Below are 18,419 nucleotides of genomic sequence, written 5' to 3' on the forward strand. Positions count from 1 at the left end.
GTTTGAGATTTGAGTATAGTACATACAGTAATTTAGCCATTTCAAACAGTTGAACAGATTGTACACCTGTGGTTGGAGTGACAGTAATGACAGTGATTTAATTTTCATCAAAAATTGCTCTTGTTCTGACAGCTCTTCCACAGTTTTCTTCATCCGGGTTTCTCATCCAGGCAGTGCAAGGCCAAGGTACTCTGATTGTGGAAGACAGAGAACCATGGTGTGGATCTTCTTACCTTCTACTCCAGCTGTCCTGTGAGGCTAGAGGTTGAAAGTGAACTTGTCTTGCTTTCCCTGAGCTCAGTGGTTGCACCAAGAAGACTCAGTTCTCTCAGACTTGGATAAGCTTGGGAGAGTCCTGTGTGTGTTTTGGAGCAGAGCCCTGTGTAGGTGGCTCTGGTGGCTTTTGCTCTGAGTCTCTTGGAAAGTGTCAGTGTTTCTGTTGTAACAGATTAGATCCCTGGTTCTGTAAGGTTGGGCATGCATGGCACACTATATGGGTCTTGGGGAGATGTCTCTAGCCTCCTGGACTAATCATGCCTTTGCTGTTCTCTTTAGGCAAGACAGGCCACAATAAAACAGCTCTTCCGTCCCATCGAGGAGCTGAAGAAGGAATTTGATGAGCTGAACGTTGTGCTTGAGACTGACATGCAGATTATGGTTCGGCTGATAAACAGGTTCAACAGCTCCAGCTCCAGCCTGGAGGAGAAGGTCGCTGCACTCTTTGATCTTGAGTACTATGTCCATCAGGTATTGGATTGTCTTGCTTGTAAATCCAACTTTTTAATCAATAACTCCAAACATAACCCCCTGAGAAAACATCAATGGTTTTACTTCTTTTCCATGGCACAGACATTTAATGTAGGCCAGTGTCTATGGCAGTTAGATTTGTTCATAGAGAACAGAATAACCCATTTTTTTTTTTTTTTGCTTGAACCTGTTTTGTTTTAACATTAAGACAAAATTACCATAATCTTGTGTCACTTACAGTCTGGAAGGGGAAGCAAATATGAACAATTGAGCAAATTAACAAACAGTGAGCTAATTTAAAACCATAATAGTGGCTTCAGAGGGTGATGTGGGTGGTGTATCACAGGGCAACTTAGAACGAGCTGACTAGCTAGAGTCCATAAAAGACGCTTCTCACAGGATGAGCTCTTAGGCTGAGTGTTCAGGAAGGAGTAGGAGTTGTTAGATGAAGAGGAGAAACTCTTAAGGAGGTGATGGCAGCATGGCCAATGGACAATATCTGGTGTAATGTCTATATTAGTACATAAGGTTGTATTGTGATAGTTATACCCATTTTTATTCATTTATGATTATTTTCATGCTATAGTGGTACAGTTGAATAGTTATGACAGAGCATGTTTACAAAGCCAAAAATATTTACTGCTTGAATTTTCCTCTCATTACCCTCCTATCCCCTTCATATCACCTGTGTTCCACTCACCTTCCCCACATCAGCCAGGGGATATTGTGGAAGAGAGGACAAAAATACCATGAGAGCCAGAAGACAGAGAGTGCAAGAGTGACAGTGTCCTCTCAACATAACATGATTCTGTTCTCACTCATGAGCCCACAGGAGCTGTGATTACAAGGCAGGTCTGAAATCAAGCTAGTCAACAGTCAGGTGTGGAGGGACAGGGGCTTACAAGCCCCACCCCCAGCTGAGACGCTACTGAGAGTTGATGAAGGGAGAGGAAGTTGTCTTTATAGGTGTGCTCCCTAGTGGCTTGACCATGCCACAGTGGATGAGCCCACACCCATGCAGACATGGGCAGCACAAATTAGACTCTGTAGGTTATTTCTTTTAAGGACATGGAATTAGGAGGAGTTGGGGGCAGATTTCAGAGTAGTTAGGGGAAGAAGAAGAGATTAGTATGATAAGAGTATGTTATATATGTGTGAAATTCTCAAAAATACATAAAGTTGTTTTATTTATTTACATGGTGGCACATGCCTTTAATCCCAGTACTTAGGAGGCAGGCAGATCTCTGTAAATTTGAGGCCAGACTGGTCTACATAAGTGAGCTCCCGAACAACCAGGGATGCAGAGAGACCCTATCTCAAAAACAAAAAAAAAAAAAAAAAAAAAAGGAAAAAGAAAGGAAAGAAACTTGTAGAAAGTTTACTTATTGTTAAGAACTTTAGTAAAGTTTGCCAGTCCTTGTATTAACCTTCCATGAAGAGTAAGTCATGCGCACACAGACTCTAGAGCAGAGATGAGCTGGTAAGGTTGAAGGCCTGGACAAGATTGGAGTGACTGGAGCACAGACAAGGAGAGAGGGGAGCCAGAGAGGTAGAGCTGGAGATATCCTTTTACTCTTTGTGATTGTCCCCTTAGTCATGAGTTTGAAGTAACTATCTAATACAAATGTTGAGTACTCTAGACAATCTGCTGCTTCAAATGTTTTGTATATATTAATTCCATAGGTGCCTTGAGTAGGAACCATTATTAGTCTCTTTTTTTTTTTTTCTTTTTGTTTTTGAGTTAGAGTCTCACTGTTATTCAGGGTGGTCTCACATTCCTGGGCTCCAGTGGGTCAGAGAGGAGGGAATTGCAGCTCCCACTTTTTAACTGAGGACAGTGGAGTTCAAGGAGATGGTGTGGTCATCAAGGGCCAACCAGCCGATGAGTGAGGGCTAGGGTTTGTAAAAAGGTCCTTCTAATCCTAAATTCTAAGCTTTTACACTTTTGACCAGTATACTTCTTATAGAACCCTGGTACCTTTTGCATGAAAAATCAAAAGATAGAGGTAAAGAAGAACTAAGGCAAAGTGTTTACTTACTCAACATTTTCTTCAGCAAGTGACCCTATGGAGAGTCTGCTGAGTCCCAGGCACTATTAAAGCACTTGAGGTGCATTTATGAACAAAATTGGACCTTATTTTCTAGCAAGGCAGAGAGGCAAATTTAACAAATAATTGTTTAAAAGGTAATAAAATTATGAAAAAGGACAAAGAAGAGCATTATAGAAAGTGGTAGGCAGGAGGTGGGATTATGCCTAGACTCTGACTGGTTCTGAGAGAAAAGAAAGAGACCATGGGACCTCACAGGCCATGGGAAAAAGTAAGACTGGAGCCCAATGGCAGAGGTAATGTGGAAACAGCCCTCCAACTGTTGCATTGAGAATCTGACTGTGGGGAACTTGGGTGGGAACAGAGCCCAGATAGGAAGCTGTGGGAATGGTAGCCCAAAGGGGCTGTATAGTCATAACCAAGTGCGTGTTTTGAGATACTTACCCAGCAGACTAGAGTCCCAATGCCTCCAACCCCACCCCATGACAGTGTCCTTGTTTTCTGTTAACAAGCCTATATTTCTTCATTTGGGGTTTTGTGGTAAATGCATCTGTGCTGTGCGCAGGGGCTCACAGGGTAGCTCTTCATCATCTTCCTCTGTGCAGAACACCTTCTCAGACCCCAAATAGCAAGACTGCGATCCTCTTATGAGGTGAAAACAATGAACATGAGATTTCTTTACCCTTCCTAGTCCTTTTGGGGTTGAAAAGACACCTCTAGCTTTTCCATCAGAGATAATTAAGGATCAAGGCTTCTAGGGGTTATTGACTAGCTCAGTCTTGTTCTTGTGTTGACAGCTTTTATTATGTTTTTCATTTTTAATGTACTTGGGTGGATCTTTAGTTCTCAGCTTTCCGAAAGGCTGAAATCACTAGCTTATCATGCCTATACAGGAATGAGTTACACTAAGGCTAAGCTACCAGTGACCCAACAACAACAGCAAAATTTCCCCCGCAGTCTCATCTGGCAGTGTCATCCTCAGGGGGGCATCTCATTCCACTTTTACAGTTCCTTGGGCATCACCATACTCAGCCAAAGGTCATCATAGAACTGTTCCATTGGTCAAGGGCAAACCCCCTCCAATGGCAAAAGTGCCCTCCTCAGTGTTCTAGGCCATTGACTTGGGCTAGTGTACTAATGTGCCCTGTTAAGTTGTGATTTCTCAGGAAGATTCTAGAATACATAGCTCATCCTGCTTTTCAGTTGTTGTGGAGAATTAGGTGATGCAATGCTAACTTTAAGGCAAATAGAACTTTTCCAGCCAGGACCTTCAGTTGATCCCCACTCTTAAATTTACTGAATAGGGGCCTGAAGAGCCAGGGGCTTCAAGGACCTGAACTGGGTCTGCCAAAGGATCCCTTGCAGCCATATTTTAATTATTAAACCAGGATATGTGAAAAGCAAAACCTTGTGTGTAGAAAACAGTTAGTGAGTTATTTATGAGGAAGGCCCTGGGCAGAGAATCTGCCTCTCCTCAGGTGACTCTGCCATTATTTCCCCAACTCTCCTTCTCAGATTTCCATTCTCTCATCATCTGAGAGTGCTCTGAATTTTCCCAGTACTAGCCTAGTTGCCTCCATCCCTGCCTGATGCTTTCTCTTCCTACACACCTATTCACGGCTCTTGCCCCATCCTGAAGACAGCCTAAGAAGAGTTCTGGCTCTAAACTTGCCATCTTCTGTGTGGCTCTGGGGAGAACCTAGCTTTTGGTATGTGAGCGAGTGGGCCAGAATGAACCTTTTCTTTCTCATTACCAGTCAAATCATGATAGAACACCTTCAAAGGGTTTACAGAAGTACCAACAATTCATATCTCATGAATTGTCATGTAGATATGCAGAATCTAGAACAGACCTGGACTCTGTTGTTGCTTGGGATCAACAGAAAAGCGAGCTGCTCTGCCAAGTTTTGGGTAAGACCATCCCAGATGTGGACTGATGGAATTTTGGAAAATAACTTTGTATCTTTGAAACCTGGAACAAAGAAGATATGAATTGATAAGTTTTTAAAGCCAAATGTATGAGGAAGGAAGTTGTTTCAACAAAGTGCCCCATTCTAAGTCTCCCTTGTTATCTGGGCCTTGGCTCTATAGTCATCCTTGCATAGGGGCAGGCTGGGACAGAAAAATCCTTGCTATGACCTTGGACATCCATGGCAGCTAGACTTTATACTGGATGGTACTTTCTCGGGGACCATGTATTGTCACTGACACTATAGATTGGTTTGTTTTTTTGTTTGTTTTTTTGTTTTGTTTTTTTTAATTCACAATGGGGTTTTATTTTGGGAATAGTTTAAATTTTTATTCCTCAATTCAAGGGTTAATCATTGAACACCTAACTCTATGCTCTTCGATCTTCTAGCCACTGGAACAGTGGATGAGAAAACCTGCTTTTGTAAATGTCCTGTCTAAATGTATGACAGTGATCATCCAAGTGCTAAAAATAGACCAGGCCCACCCAAAAGCATGGAGAGGTCAGATACTGTACTTCGAATTTGCTTTTTTTCCTCAGAACTTACTTTCTAGTTAGGAGGTAGAAGCAAGGATAGTCAGATAGGAGCCAGCTCTGAGTTCTCAGAGAGAGGCAGGCACTGGTTATATTGCTGCTGGGCCCTGGCTTCTGACACTTCCTGGTCTGCTGAGCAGTGCATCAAGAGGGCAAGAAGGTCACCTTTGGGGGACAGTGATAGTAAGATTCTGACCTTTCATTGTATATATGCAAATACAGGGTTTAGTAACTTAACTAGTAATCTCAAACTAGGATATATGATGAGACATCAATGTAATTATTTAGTATTGATTTTATTGTAATGAGACCTTTTTACAATCACTTGGGTTCATTGTTTTAAGACACTCAGCTTATCAATTATATGATGATAAAAATATTCAGCACTGCTGGCATTTAGCCAGGATTAGTAAAACAGACCTAGACCAAAGCCTTTGGGAAACTGACTTTTATACAGATTTTAAAATAAGTGTCTTCAGATTCAATCAACCATACCAAATAAAGGATGATATTGTTATTTCTCTTTTAGTACTCTCATAGCACACCGCACCCCAACACCCCCTCCTCTACACACACACCCATGCCATGCCACGCCACGCCATGCCATGCCACATCACACCATGCCTGTCCCATCAGCAGGGATCCTTTTATAGTTCCTGGTTTCTAATTAAAAGTCAGGTTGTTTTTTTTTTTTTTCTCCACTGCTTCCATTGTGTTTGGACATCCACGGGACATGTAGCACTGTTTAGTGGTGCCATGATGCCAGATTCTTTGTGTTAACAGCTTGCATGTTTGGAGTAAGCTTTGTGACTCATTGCAGCATGAGAGTTTTCTGAGACGTGTTTGGCATGAGCAAGAGCTAGGTGCCGTTTTCACGGATTCCCACGCAGGTGCTTATAAATCGTGTTGCATGAGTGAGAAGTTCGAAAATGTAAGATTCCTTTAAAACTTAGGCTGTTCTAGGCCACTGCTGCTCTCACTTGTCTTTTACATTTGGTTTTGCTAGTCATTAAAGAACAGCTGTAAGAAGAGTGCCCCCCCCCCCCCCCCGTGAGGACTATCCTGTACTAAGCAATGCCTTTGTTGCAGATGGATAACGCACAGGACCTGCTGTCCTTTGGTGGCCTTCAAGTGGTGATTAATGGGCTCAACAGCACAGAGCCCCTGGTGAAGGAGTACGCTGCTTTTGTGCTGGGGGCCGCCTTTTCCAGGTGAGCAGCATGGATGGATTGCCATTGGCTAGAATTCTTTGCCTTCATTGGCTTGAGGAAAGGTTACACTTGCCCTTCTCGCCACTGTCAGTATAGTCCTGGTGAAGCTAGAGCTGAGTCGGCTTCTATTCCAAATAGAAGTTTTCAGCCATGTTTTTCTGTTCTGTGATTTCTCTTCCATTCATCATACATATATATATGTATGTATGTATGTATGTATGTATGTATAAATAAAGTAGCAGATCTTAGGTTGTATTTTCTATTTTAGTAAAATGAATAAATGGACCAGCCTCATGGAGTAAGTAGTGAGTAACTAGTTGATCCTTCAGACAGTGAAGCCACATCTAATGACTATGTGATGAATCTGACCAAGAAAGGCCTTCTAAGGGGGATGTGGCTTCCCCCTGGTTGCTGGAATCAGTTATGCAATGAGGTGTGTTCTCTGGATGGAGTCTTTAGCATTTCAGTTAGTTTGTTTTATACTGAAAAACTTAGCAGGCAAGATGAGCAGTAGACAGCTTCTTGAAAGAATGGATGTAGAGAAATATATAGATATCAAGTAATTTTACTCATTTGAAAAGGTCAGGATATCTTTATACTATCATTATGTCCATTTAAAAATATCTGCTCATAAGACCATCTCATCTGTATTTCTAAAATAGAAACAATTACTCTGATTTTTGCTTCCAGGGTGGTGACGATTAGTGTTGCCTTGTTTACATAGTTTGTGCTGAGGTTGGAGAAGGCTATTCTAAACAGCGTTGTAGAGTTTGTTTGACAAGACTTAGTTTGTATATTCATTCTTATGTTTATTTAATTAGAACCTTAATCTGATTCTTTCTTTTCATAGCAAAATGAAGGACGGTTGTCCCAAGGCAGAGGCTGCGAGCAAGCAAGCCTTCGTTCCTTTAACACGCCTGCCTTTACTCATCAGGCCTGGTTGTCCTGTAGTAGTGCTGTAGACAGATCAGGCTCTGGTCTCCAGGGCAACTCTATGTCCCTTGGCCTCACTTTCCAAAGCCAAACTTTGCCAGAAAGCCCAGTTTGTCCTGTCCAGCCACTGGACACAGCTATGGCTTCAGTCCGGGGTCTGCCCTCAGAAGGTTGTAGAGCCTTGAGAACTTCCTCAGGTTCACTTTTGCTTCCCAAGCTCTAACCCCTTCATCTAGACTCAGTTCTGAAATCTTTGTCTTATTCTAAACTACTTCCAATATGAATGTGATATCCTGCATATCTCTTGCCATTGCTTCTGGAAATAGATTTTGGAGAAACAGTAGCATCTTCATACCACTTCCTTGTTAAAGGGGACTCTGACTTGAGAAGCAAGCATTTGGACATTTTTAGCAAACCAAAACCTAGATGCTGTGTCAGTGTGTGATATTATGATGACCTCTCCATGACTAGACTATGTTAGTGTAAGACCGTGTTAGCATTCATATAGCATTACTAAATTTAATAGAGATAAATATAAAATATTGCAATTTAGTGTTTTGGTGGCAAGTACATTACGGTAGTCAAATGTTCTAGCTGGGTTTTTGATAGCTCACTGAAGGGCTGTTACATCGACAGCATGGTATGGCGCCAGAGCTTTTGGAAGCCGGCAGCAGGCTTCCCAACACCAGGAAAATGTCAGTGTTTTATTCAAAGAGAAGCTTGACACAAGTAAGACTATTTCTGTGCAGAGAGGCTGGCTTCAGTGCTGTTGTCTGATATGCATTACTTACGTTTGATGTCCTAAGTATTGGCTCTGCACCTCCCTAACTGCTTCAAGCATCAGCTGTGTAGTCACAGTGATTAGATAAGCTAGCTCTTTGCCAAAGGGCATTCAAGAAATAGCATCCTGGAATCATGGGCTTGTGGGCAATCTTTTGAACTGGGAACAATAATAGGTGTCTAGTGCATTTCATAAAGGTGAATAGCAAATAAAAACATATAATAAGCACTTGCCCATAATAATGTGGCATCAACATCATCATTACCTCATCTTAATGGCTCCTTTGTTACTCTCAGTTTTCCCTACACGGAAGCTCTTGCATCATTTCCTTCTACAGTGCAAACTCTGTCATCCTGTTTCAGTTCCACTATGTCTCTTGCTACTAATGTTGCTGTTTCATGAGAGTGTTTATTTGCCTACTTGGGTTAATTGCTTAATAAGTCCTTCCACACCCATTTCTGTGGGTGAAGGGATCTCTTCCCCAGTGTTAAACACCAGTTATTCCAAGATAAGGAAAAGGATGACAGAAATATAATTGACATGGCTACTGAAATAAAATTTGTTCCTTTACTTAAACATGATTAACACCCAATTGAGGGTTACACATAACTCATTTTCTGCTGTGTATTTCCTGAGTATAATAAGGTAAAGTTCTGTGCAACACATGTAGAAGTTGGAATGCTGATCTTTAGCGGAGTTGTGTTCTCATTGCTACTCTCTTTTAAAAGGCCCTTTCTCCTTCAGGTTATTTTCATTTGTCTCTTTGTGAGCTGATTTCACCTCATGGTGGAACATATGAGGGTCTGCCTGAAGTCGGAACTCCTGGGAGTCTTAGACAAGTCCTTTTTGCTTCTGTAGAAAGAAGTTTTAGAAAGCCTTGTGAATTTCAGAAACCATAACAACCTTCTGTTATCTGGTTTTGCTGCTTCTCTGCAAACTGGTCAGCTATTTTTCTTTCTTCTTTCTTCCCTGTACAAAACCTTTACATTGAACTGACAAGAGTTAAACTATCAAGAACCTGGTGTGCTTGCTCCAGTGAGCACTGGCTTTGCTGGTTTTGCATTCCCTTCTCTTGTACCTTTGTTGTTTTGTATCTGTCTTTAATGACCTGTATTTATATTTACATGGGTATGGATTTTTATACATTTATATACATAAGTATAGTGCTTTTATTTGAACTGTTTGCAGTATGTATGTGATGAAACTTAATCTAATACATAAAGGGATATACATGTATCATCAGCCACAGAGAGGTATGTTTTATAACTGCTTTCCTTGGCATTTACCTCACAAGCTCCTCGACATTTTTGGGGTTGTATACATTTCTTGAGAGAATGAATGTTGCCGTAGTGCTGCACATGTCTGCCCTGTGTTCCGTTGCCTGTAGTTTTCTTGCCTGTGCTCTTCCCAAGGTTTTACCAATCAAATTTTGAAAGCTTTTTAGATTATTTTATGTATATGAATATTTTACCTGCATGCATGTATATATGCCACATGTGTGCCTGGGGCCCAAGGAGGTCAGAAGAGGCCATCAGATTCCCCTGGAACTGGAGTAATGAATGGTTGTGAGCTGTCATGTGGGTGCTGGGAAATAAACTTGGATCCTCTGGACGAGCAACAAGTACTCTTAACCATTGATCCAACACTGCAGCTCTATTTACAATTAATTTTTAACTGTTTGGCCAGTGTCTTATTATGATGACCCGTCTCTGTCTTTAGCCTTTAGTTCCCAGTTTTCTTTGCTTACATCCCTCAGTGAATTTCTCTGCCAAACTGCATCTTCTCTTGCTTCCTGGTGATTTTGTTTTCTATTTTCTTTCAGTATTTCAGTATCATCTAGTGTTTGGTCGCCACAATCTTTCCCCACCCCTGCACCCCTCTCTCTGTTGTTAATTTTTGTTTGTTTGTTCGTCTGTTTGTTTTTGACAGGGTTTCTCTATATAGCACTGTCGGTCCTGAAACTCACTTTGTAGACTAGGCTGGTGTCGCACTCACAGAGATCCACCTGCCTGCACCTCCCGAGTGCTGGGATTAAAGGTGTGCAACACAATGGCTAGCTCACCACCTCGCTTATGTCTTCACATTAGGCCTCCATGACAGCTGTTGCTTGCCCTTGTCCCTGCTGTGATCAGTGCCCTCTGTGTATTTTCCCATCAGCCCCCGTGTTCCTTGATCTGTGTGCCCTGAGGCATGTGCCTACTGGTTCACCAGGATATCCAATCTACACTTACTGTTCCACCTCCAGTACAACTTACTAACCTTGATTTTCCTTCCCTTTATTTCCAAACTTCTTGAAAGAATAAAAAAAGGATAACAACGAGTTGCATTATGTTAATGTACCCAACCCCACCATATTTACAATCTGGTTTCTGTCCCTCCCTCCATGAAAATTATCACGAGTACTTTGCCATCATCAATACCTCTATAGCAGTCAACAACATTTATTAGCGGTGACATCCTTGGAAGCTGTACTTCTTGGCTGATATGTCATTAGAGACTCCTGTCTGTGATTGAATATTTTGCTCCCCTTTTTTTCTGTGCTTGAGATCCAATCCAGGGCTTTACACAGGCCGGGCATGTGCTCTACTACTGAGCTGCATCTCCACCCACCTTTTCTTCTATGGCAACACCATCCTTTACTGCCTTCCAGTTGTAGCTACCGCCAAGATTCCTCCAGCCTCGTCCTCTCTACTTACCTCCTAATGATTTTCTCTTCTATGGTTTCACATACCCTCTAATTGAGAGTCCCTCAAAAGTCTGTATTCGAGTCTAGTCCTTTTCCTGAAATTTCTGAAATGCTAGATTCTACCAGACTATTTGAATCTCACACTCTATGAGGAAAAAGTTGAACTCATTATTGTGTCTTTGACAAACTTGATTTTTCTTCCCACATTCTCTTTTCAGCTATTCTTGTCATAGTTGTTATAGTTACCCCAGGTTGGAACTTTTCAATGATGTTTGAGTCCCCCTTTGCTCGCTCTGTAGTAGTGAGCGGCTCTTGTGAATCTTTATCTCCACTACTGTTCTCTACTAAACCATTTCTCTTTTTCATTGACTTTAAAGAACCCTGATAAACTATTTCTCCTTTTTCATTGACTTTAAAGAACCTTGACATTTTAAGTTCAGTATCTTGTCCAGAATGAGACCCCACCCCCCTCTGTGCTGGGAAATGAGACATGAATAATCTAAACCAAGCGTGGTAATCCGATTCTCTATGGATACGGATTGATTTAGGGATGGGCGTGTGATCCAGTTCTGACTGATGCAACATGGAGAGGTATGGGTAGAAAGCGCTCTGTGAGGGTCTCCTGTGAGCTCGGGACCCCTCCCCTCCTCCTCTTGTCCTGAGCGCCTCTGCTTTGGAGCCACAGCAGCTGCTGCCTTGTACCAGTGAGGCTGGAAGGGAAAGTGGGGTGCAGGGGTGGGGGTGGGGAGTGAGCTGACAGAGCCTGTGTCCTTCCTGATGCTGTGAGACATTGTAGTGCTGTTTGGAGACGTTCATTTTCAGCCTTTCTTGTAAAAAGTAATTAAACTTTTTTTTTAATTACAGTTAATTATCATACTGATTCTTGTTCATATTGAACTTACATTCATATTGAGAATTTTCCAAAATCTCTTAGATCTTTGGTTGGTTAGTTGGTTGGTTTTGTTGTTGTTTGTTTGTTTGTTTGTTTTTCAAAGACACAGTTTCTCTGTAGCACTGGCTGTCCTGGAATTCTTTGAGTTTGAGGCCAGCCTATTCTACACCTACACAGAGATCCACTTGCTTCTGCTTGCCTCTGACTCATGTGTGCTGGGATTAAAGTCTTGTGCCACTACAGCCCAGGCCTCTCAGATCTTTTAAAGTGTGTTATATTCTTCCTGCTTCTTCAGAGTACTTGTCTCAGTTTGCTATTATATGGTTGTTTGATTACTTATTTATATCCCTACTGGATAGTACTTGAGAGGCTAGGATTCCTTACATTTTAACTTTGCTATTCATTATATATACAGCCTGGCATTACATGAACGATCAGGAAGTAATTGTGGTCAGGAAGAGTAAATGAAGAAACAAATGAATACAGTGGCTCCTAGGAAGTGAGCCATCCACTCATCTCAGAAGATAACCACCTGGGCTGAGTGGAGAGTGCTGGTTTTATTATTAATGTTGTAATAGTGGATGATTCAGACATCATTCCTTGACCCTTTAAAACATAAGGCATGGAAAGGAGTATGTTACCCCACTGGCTGAAGGCCCAGAAAATAGAAGGCTAGAGATTGGGATGAGGTCAGACATGGGAGTTGCCAGCATTTAAATAAAAGTTTAAATGTGACCCTTAGGATCGATGTGATCTTGCCTCAAGTTCTTAATTCTCTCTATACTCCTCCAGTGACTAGGGAGGTGCTCAAATCATGTTTCTAATAAATTGATTAGTGTAAGAACCAAACTGGCCCAGGCAATTGGATAGTCATAGCTCCTAAGCTGCATTTAAAAGCTGATTAGTGTTTTTCAGATGACAGTTAATGACAAATGGAAAGCGAGCTGTAAGCCTCACTGGCTGTCTTGAGTCCTGGGGAGGGAGGTGCTATTTGCTAATGGACTTGCCCTCTGTGATGTGCCCCTGCCTCCCTGCCTCCCTGGATGGCTCCGCTTGGCTTGCTATTGAATGCTCCTTTTAATTCCTTCCATGCTTAGCCCCAGCCCTCGGCATTCTTTTCTTTATCTTCAGTTGTATTGCGTTTGTTGTCTGCACACCTGTACTGACTCTTTAATACACTGGCAGCTTTGTAACTCACCAGTTCTTTCATTTCTTCCCCAACAAACTTGAATGCTTTGGGGAACGAGAATGGGTACCCAAGTCCACAGAGCTTTACCAAGGGTGACTCTATATGACTGCTTCAAGCATAAATGGTCTAACCTAAAAATTAAAATTACTATAAATTACTATATACTATATAGTAATTACTATAGTAATTACTATAAATTACTATACCTAAAAATTAAAATAGAAGATCAGAAGGGAGTCACCAAGGGCTTGTTGTTTTCTATATTTTGTTTTGTTTTATTTTTCTTTTACTGAGTATGTATTATTTTTGTAATTAAAATTTAAAAGAGTAACAAAATAAAGCAGAGTGGACCTGGGAGATTTCTGTTTTTGTTTGTTTGATTTTGATTTTTCGAGACAGGGTTTCTCTGTGTAGCCCTGGCTGTCCTGGAACTCACTCTGTAGACCAGGCTGGCCTCGAACTCAGAAATCCGCCTGCCTCTGCCTCCCAAGTGCTGGGATTAAGGGCGTGCGCCACCACTGCCCGGCAAGATTTCTATATCTAATAAACATTTCAAGAACCAAAATACCTGGAAATGCTAGATTAAATACTTAAACATTTCTGTACATGCTCAATTCAGCAGTCAGGAAATGGTAGGACAGTATCCTTGCATAACTTCAGAGGAATTTATTAACATCAAACCTTTATGCAACAGCTCCAAAAGAAAATACAGAAATTCTAAATTCAAATAAAATTTAAATCCTAATAGGCACAGAACACTGGAGCAAACAGCTACCTGAGGGGCATGGCCATCCTTGAGTGACTGTGAGCTGCCAACTTCAGCTCAAAGATTACAGAAGAAAAAAATTTAAGACTTCTGAATGAGAGACTAGAAAAACAAAGTCTTCTAGTCAAAAGGAGTTGTTCATGTGGCTTTGAATACAAAGAGAGCTATTCTTGCTAAAGTTCTTCATCCAGGACAGCTCTGGAATACACTGTGTTGAAAACCACATTCCTTTTTTTTTTATATATATTCTGAAAAACTCAAACCACTACAGCGTGGTTATTTCTATTTCTTCCTGTAATTACACATACATTGGCTGCATTTTGAGCTGTTGTTGTTACATGTACACCCACATGGTTTTAGAAGCTTCTTGGCTCCTGTGGAAGTTACTTTTGTCTTAAAGTTTGTTTGATATTAATACATCTACTAACCTGTATTTTCTTGGGTGTGTCTTTTCCATCTCTTCTCTTTCAGTCTTCATTAACACTGCATTTTCTATATATCTTTTATTATGCAGCATATAGTTAAACTTTGTATGTATGGATATGTGTATGTGGTATGTCTTAGTTACTTTTTTATTTCTGTGAAGAGATACCATGACCAAGTCAACTTATAAAAGAAGGCACTCAGTTGGGGACTTGCTTACAATTTTAGAGGGTGAGTCCATGACCATCATAGCAGGCAGGCAGCCATGGCACTAGAACAGCTGCTAAAAGCTCTTATCCTGATTTGCAAGTTGAAAGCAGAGAAGCAGAGTGACCATGCCTGGCATGGGCTTTTGAAACCTCTGAGGTCATCCTAGGGACACACCTCCTCCAAGAAGGCCACACCTCATAATCTTCTGAAAACAGTTACAGTAAGTGTAAGGACCAAGAATTCCAATATATGAACCTAAGGGCCATTCTCATTCAAACAATCACACAGTGTATGTATGTTTGTATATGTGTGTGCTCCTTCTTATGCCTGTGGAGGCTGGACTTTGATCAGTGTGTCTTCCTCAGGGGTTCTATACCTTATTTTTATTTTAAAATTAATTTATGTTGTCTGCATGCATGTCTTGCCTGCATATATATGTATGTCATGTGCATGCCTGGTGCTCGTGGCAGATCCCCTAGAACTGGAAGTGTGGCAGTTGTGACGCTGGGAACTGAACCTGACAAGTGCTCTTCACTGCTGAGCCTTCGTCCAGCACTCCACTTTATTGAGGCAATGTCTCATGTAGGCCAGGCTATCTTAAACTCCCTTTGTAGCTGAGGATGGCCCCCAGAGAGCTGGTTTACAGACACCACAATGAGCACGTTGCCAGCTTTGTAATTTTGCCTTCTAAGGGGAGTTAGTTTTACAGTTTTTTTAGAATTTTTTTATTCATATCTAATTATCAGGAAGTTTCATCATTATATGTCCAAGTATGATTTGTTTTAATTTGTCCCCTTTGGCTCTCGGTGTGCTATTTTAAACTACAGACTTCAGCTATGGAAATTTTCTGGTTTATTACCAGTACTATGTGGTTCATTGGCTCTCCCCCATATTCTTTATTTGCAGATGATATTAGGCCATCTGTTTCTAACATCTCTCAAGTGTTCTTTTTTTTTCTCTTTTTCCCATGTCAGATGGATAATGTGCTGACATCATGACAAAATTCAAAGCGACACATCTCACACAGTAGCTGAAAACCTGCTCATTACACTTAGAAAACACAAGAGGGTCTCTTCTTAAGTGCCTCTGTCTTTGTCTTTCTGGATGATTTCATTCCCTTAACAGGGTTTTTTTCTTAGGACTATTTAATGTGTTATCACATCCGTGAAGTTTTAGTATTTAGGTGACTGTATTTTTCACTTCTAGGAGTTTCCTGCTAATTATTGCTTTAATTGAATTGAAAATTTCAATATGTAGCATTTTGATTATTGTTCAGTTGAAGTGATTTAAATTTTAATTGTGGTTTCTTTGGTTCACATGAAATTATATTTCTCAATTTCCAAATATCGTGGAAAGTTTGTAGTCAGTGTTTTTGTTAGGAACATTGAAGCTGTAGCCAGATAAATGCCCTTAATTATTAGGCATTTGAAAGAAGTGGAGATTTTCTATATGGTTAGTTTTCTGTTTGTGGTTTGGATCAGTGCCCCTAAAGGTCTGTGTATTAGAAAGGCTTGGGCTGCAGGATAGCACTCTTCGGAGATAGCCCCTAGGTGCAGGATAGCACTCTTTGGAGATGGCCCCTAGGGGGTGGGCACTAATAGGCAATGCCATCGAGCCATTCCCTTGAAGTGGATTGTGGGACCACTGGCAGTCTCTGCCTGCTTCCTAGCTCATGAATTTAGTGGTTTGCTCCAGAGCATGTGATTTGTGCTCACCAGGGACTGAGAGCAATGGGCTGATTGTGGGCTGGGACCTCTAGAATTATGAATCAAAGTATTCCTTTTCTCTTTATAAATTGACTCCTTCAGGTATTTCATTGTAGTAACCTGAAGCTGACAAATACAGTAAATATTCTTTTTTTTGTAAATGTTCTGAATATATGTGCATAAAAAGAATGTGCATTCAGTTCTCCAAGAACACAGAACCTCTGTCTCATGTACCTCTTCCTTCCACTCTGTTATTTGGTGATAGTGCAGAAACAATATGCATTTATGCAAACCATGGTTCATATTGCGAAGTCTGATATTTCTTACCCTAGCTAACAGAATTGGCACAGCAGCAAGCCCACCACCCAGGCATAAGGCAGGCATGGGTAATCAGCAGTTGCTTACATTTTGACTTAGCTGTTTGTTCAGTAGAATAGGAGTAATAAGTACATTTTTAAGTTTAGAAGGGGACTTTTGAAATGTAACCCCATCATAAGTCAATACCTGTATGTGTATTATACATATATCTATCCATGTAGAAATCTGTTCACATATCTATTATGCACATAGTGTGTATATGCACATATTATATGAAGTGTCAAACTTCAACTTTGTTTCTCTAAAAATGTCATAACTCCCCCCTATCTAACTTTAAGAGTTTCTCCAGAAGTTTCTATTATTTTGCATGATTATATGTGTAGTTGTGATTCAGATATATTTTCTTCTTGAAATTTGTTAAACTTTTTCAGTCTGAATTTGTTTCTTTCATCTTTCTAGACTACTCTCAGCAACCTCTCAAATGCCATCTCTGCTGTCTCTTACTCCTGGGCTCCGACCGACTGTACATTGAGCCTTGTGACTTGATTGTCTGGGTTCTTGTCTGTTCCTGCTTTCTTTCTATGTCACATTCCTGCTAAAGTCTAGATGTTTTTTATAGCTTATTTTTCTGCTGTGTCAAATCTACTATGGAATCTGTCCATTAAATATTTTGCCATAGGCTTATAGTTCTAATTTTAGAAGTTGTGCATGTGTGTGTTTCACAGATTCTTGTACACCGTGCACACATGCAAGGCTGCCTGCGTGGATGACAGTTTTCTGCCTGCACTCCAACTGTAATTCCCCCTCTTGTGTTTCTTTGTTCCTTTCTACTCATTTTTTTGTTTGTTTGCCTGCTTTTGTCCTTTGGTGTTTTGACACAGGCTGTCCTTGAACCCTTGAACTCATTACATAGCCCAAGATGACCTCAAATTTGCAGCCGTTCCTTACTGTTGGGATTATAGGCCTATGCCACCACACATGACCTACTCATTGTTTTTAAAAAATCATTTGAGTCCAACGAGGAAATGCCCTCCTTTTAGAAAAGATTGATATTATCTTCTGGCAGGTGCCTGGAGTTAACCAACAGTCCATCTCACACAGAGCTCACAGCTCAGTACTTCAGGTACCCAGGGATGTAACGCAGCATGGTGACTCCACTGAAGCTGGAACACATCTGTGCTTTTCACCCATTCTTTGTGCCACCGTTGTGCAGTTCTTGCTCACAGGTTGCTCTCTTACACTGTTAACTGGGACCCACGGCATTAAACTCCTAGGATAAAGGGGAGAAGATTCTAATGTTGACAAGCAGCTCTTGACTTTGGCATAGTTGCTTTTCTCTACACAGGTGAACAAACCCAAAGTCAGTTTCAGTGACTGACTCCTGGGTGTGAGTGGCTTCACTGTTGTCCTCCTTCCTGGCTCCCTCTTTCTCAGCTTTTGCTCTAAGGGTTCAATTTCTTTTTTGAGATAGGATCTTGTTTATGTAGCTCAGGCTAGCCTCAAATGTTCAGTCAGTTTTGTGTTAGCACCCTGTATGATGAGAAATTTTGTTGCTTATTTACACTATTGATATTTTTTTGAGGGAGCTATATAACAAGACCTTATTTGGAATGCATAAGAAGCAAATTTTTAAATTTTTTGAAGTTAAAACTTCAAAATTATATAGCTATAATAACTTGAAGTTTTAACTTCAAAAATACAATTATATTTTTTGCATCTTACCTCTCTTCTCTTTTCTCTCTCCTCTCTCCAAACCTTTCCATACTACTCACCCGCCTTGTTGAGAGGATTAAAAGATATATACCATGTTTGTTTTCAAAATGTAGGTGTGTCTGAATGTTATTGGAAATAGCTGCTGATTGTTGATAGAAACAGACAACCCAAATAAGCAAAAACCAAATGCTTACTTAAGTCTTAAATGCATATAACCAAGGTCAGACCTTTCCCCTTTCTACTATAGTGGTCCTAACACATACTTTTGTTTATATCTGTCTATTTAATGATGA

At 40.8% G+C, this 18,419-nt stretch overlaps 1 protein-coding gene and 1 non-coding gene across 3 annotated transcripts in view; one reads left to right on the forward strand and one right to left on the reverse strand.

Annotated features, from left to right (window-relative positions):
• Sil1 (SIL1 nucleotide exchange factor) overlaps positions 1-18,419 on the forward strand; it is a 232,047-nt gene that overhangs the window by 173,306 nt on the left and 40,322 nt on the right. For both annotated transcript variants that reach the window (XM_034518623.2, XM_076912826.1), the window contains 2 exons: positions 556-747; positions 6,388-6,509. In XM_034518623.2, coding sequence (XP_034374514.1) covers positions 556-747; positions 6,388-6,509 — 314 coding nt within the window. The remainder of the gene's footprint in view (positions 1-555; positions 748-6,387; positions 6,510-18,419) is intronic.
• LOC117720261 (small nucleolar RNA U13) lies at positions 15,358-15,459 on the reverse strand. Its single transcript, XR_004608282.1, has one exon. It is a non-coding gene; the product is annotated as a small nucleolar RNA U13 (small nucleolar RNA).

The sequence above is a fragment of the Arvicanthis niloticus genome, chromosome 14, assembly GCF_011762505.2.
Source record: "Arvicanthis niloticus isolate mArvNil1 chromosome 14, mArvNil1.pat.X, whole genome shotgun sequence".
Classification (NCBI taxonomy): Eukaryota; Metazoa; Chordata; class Mammalia; order Rodentia; family Muridae; genus Arvicanthis; species Arvicanthis niloticus.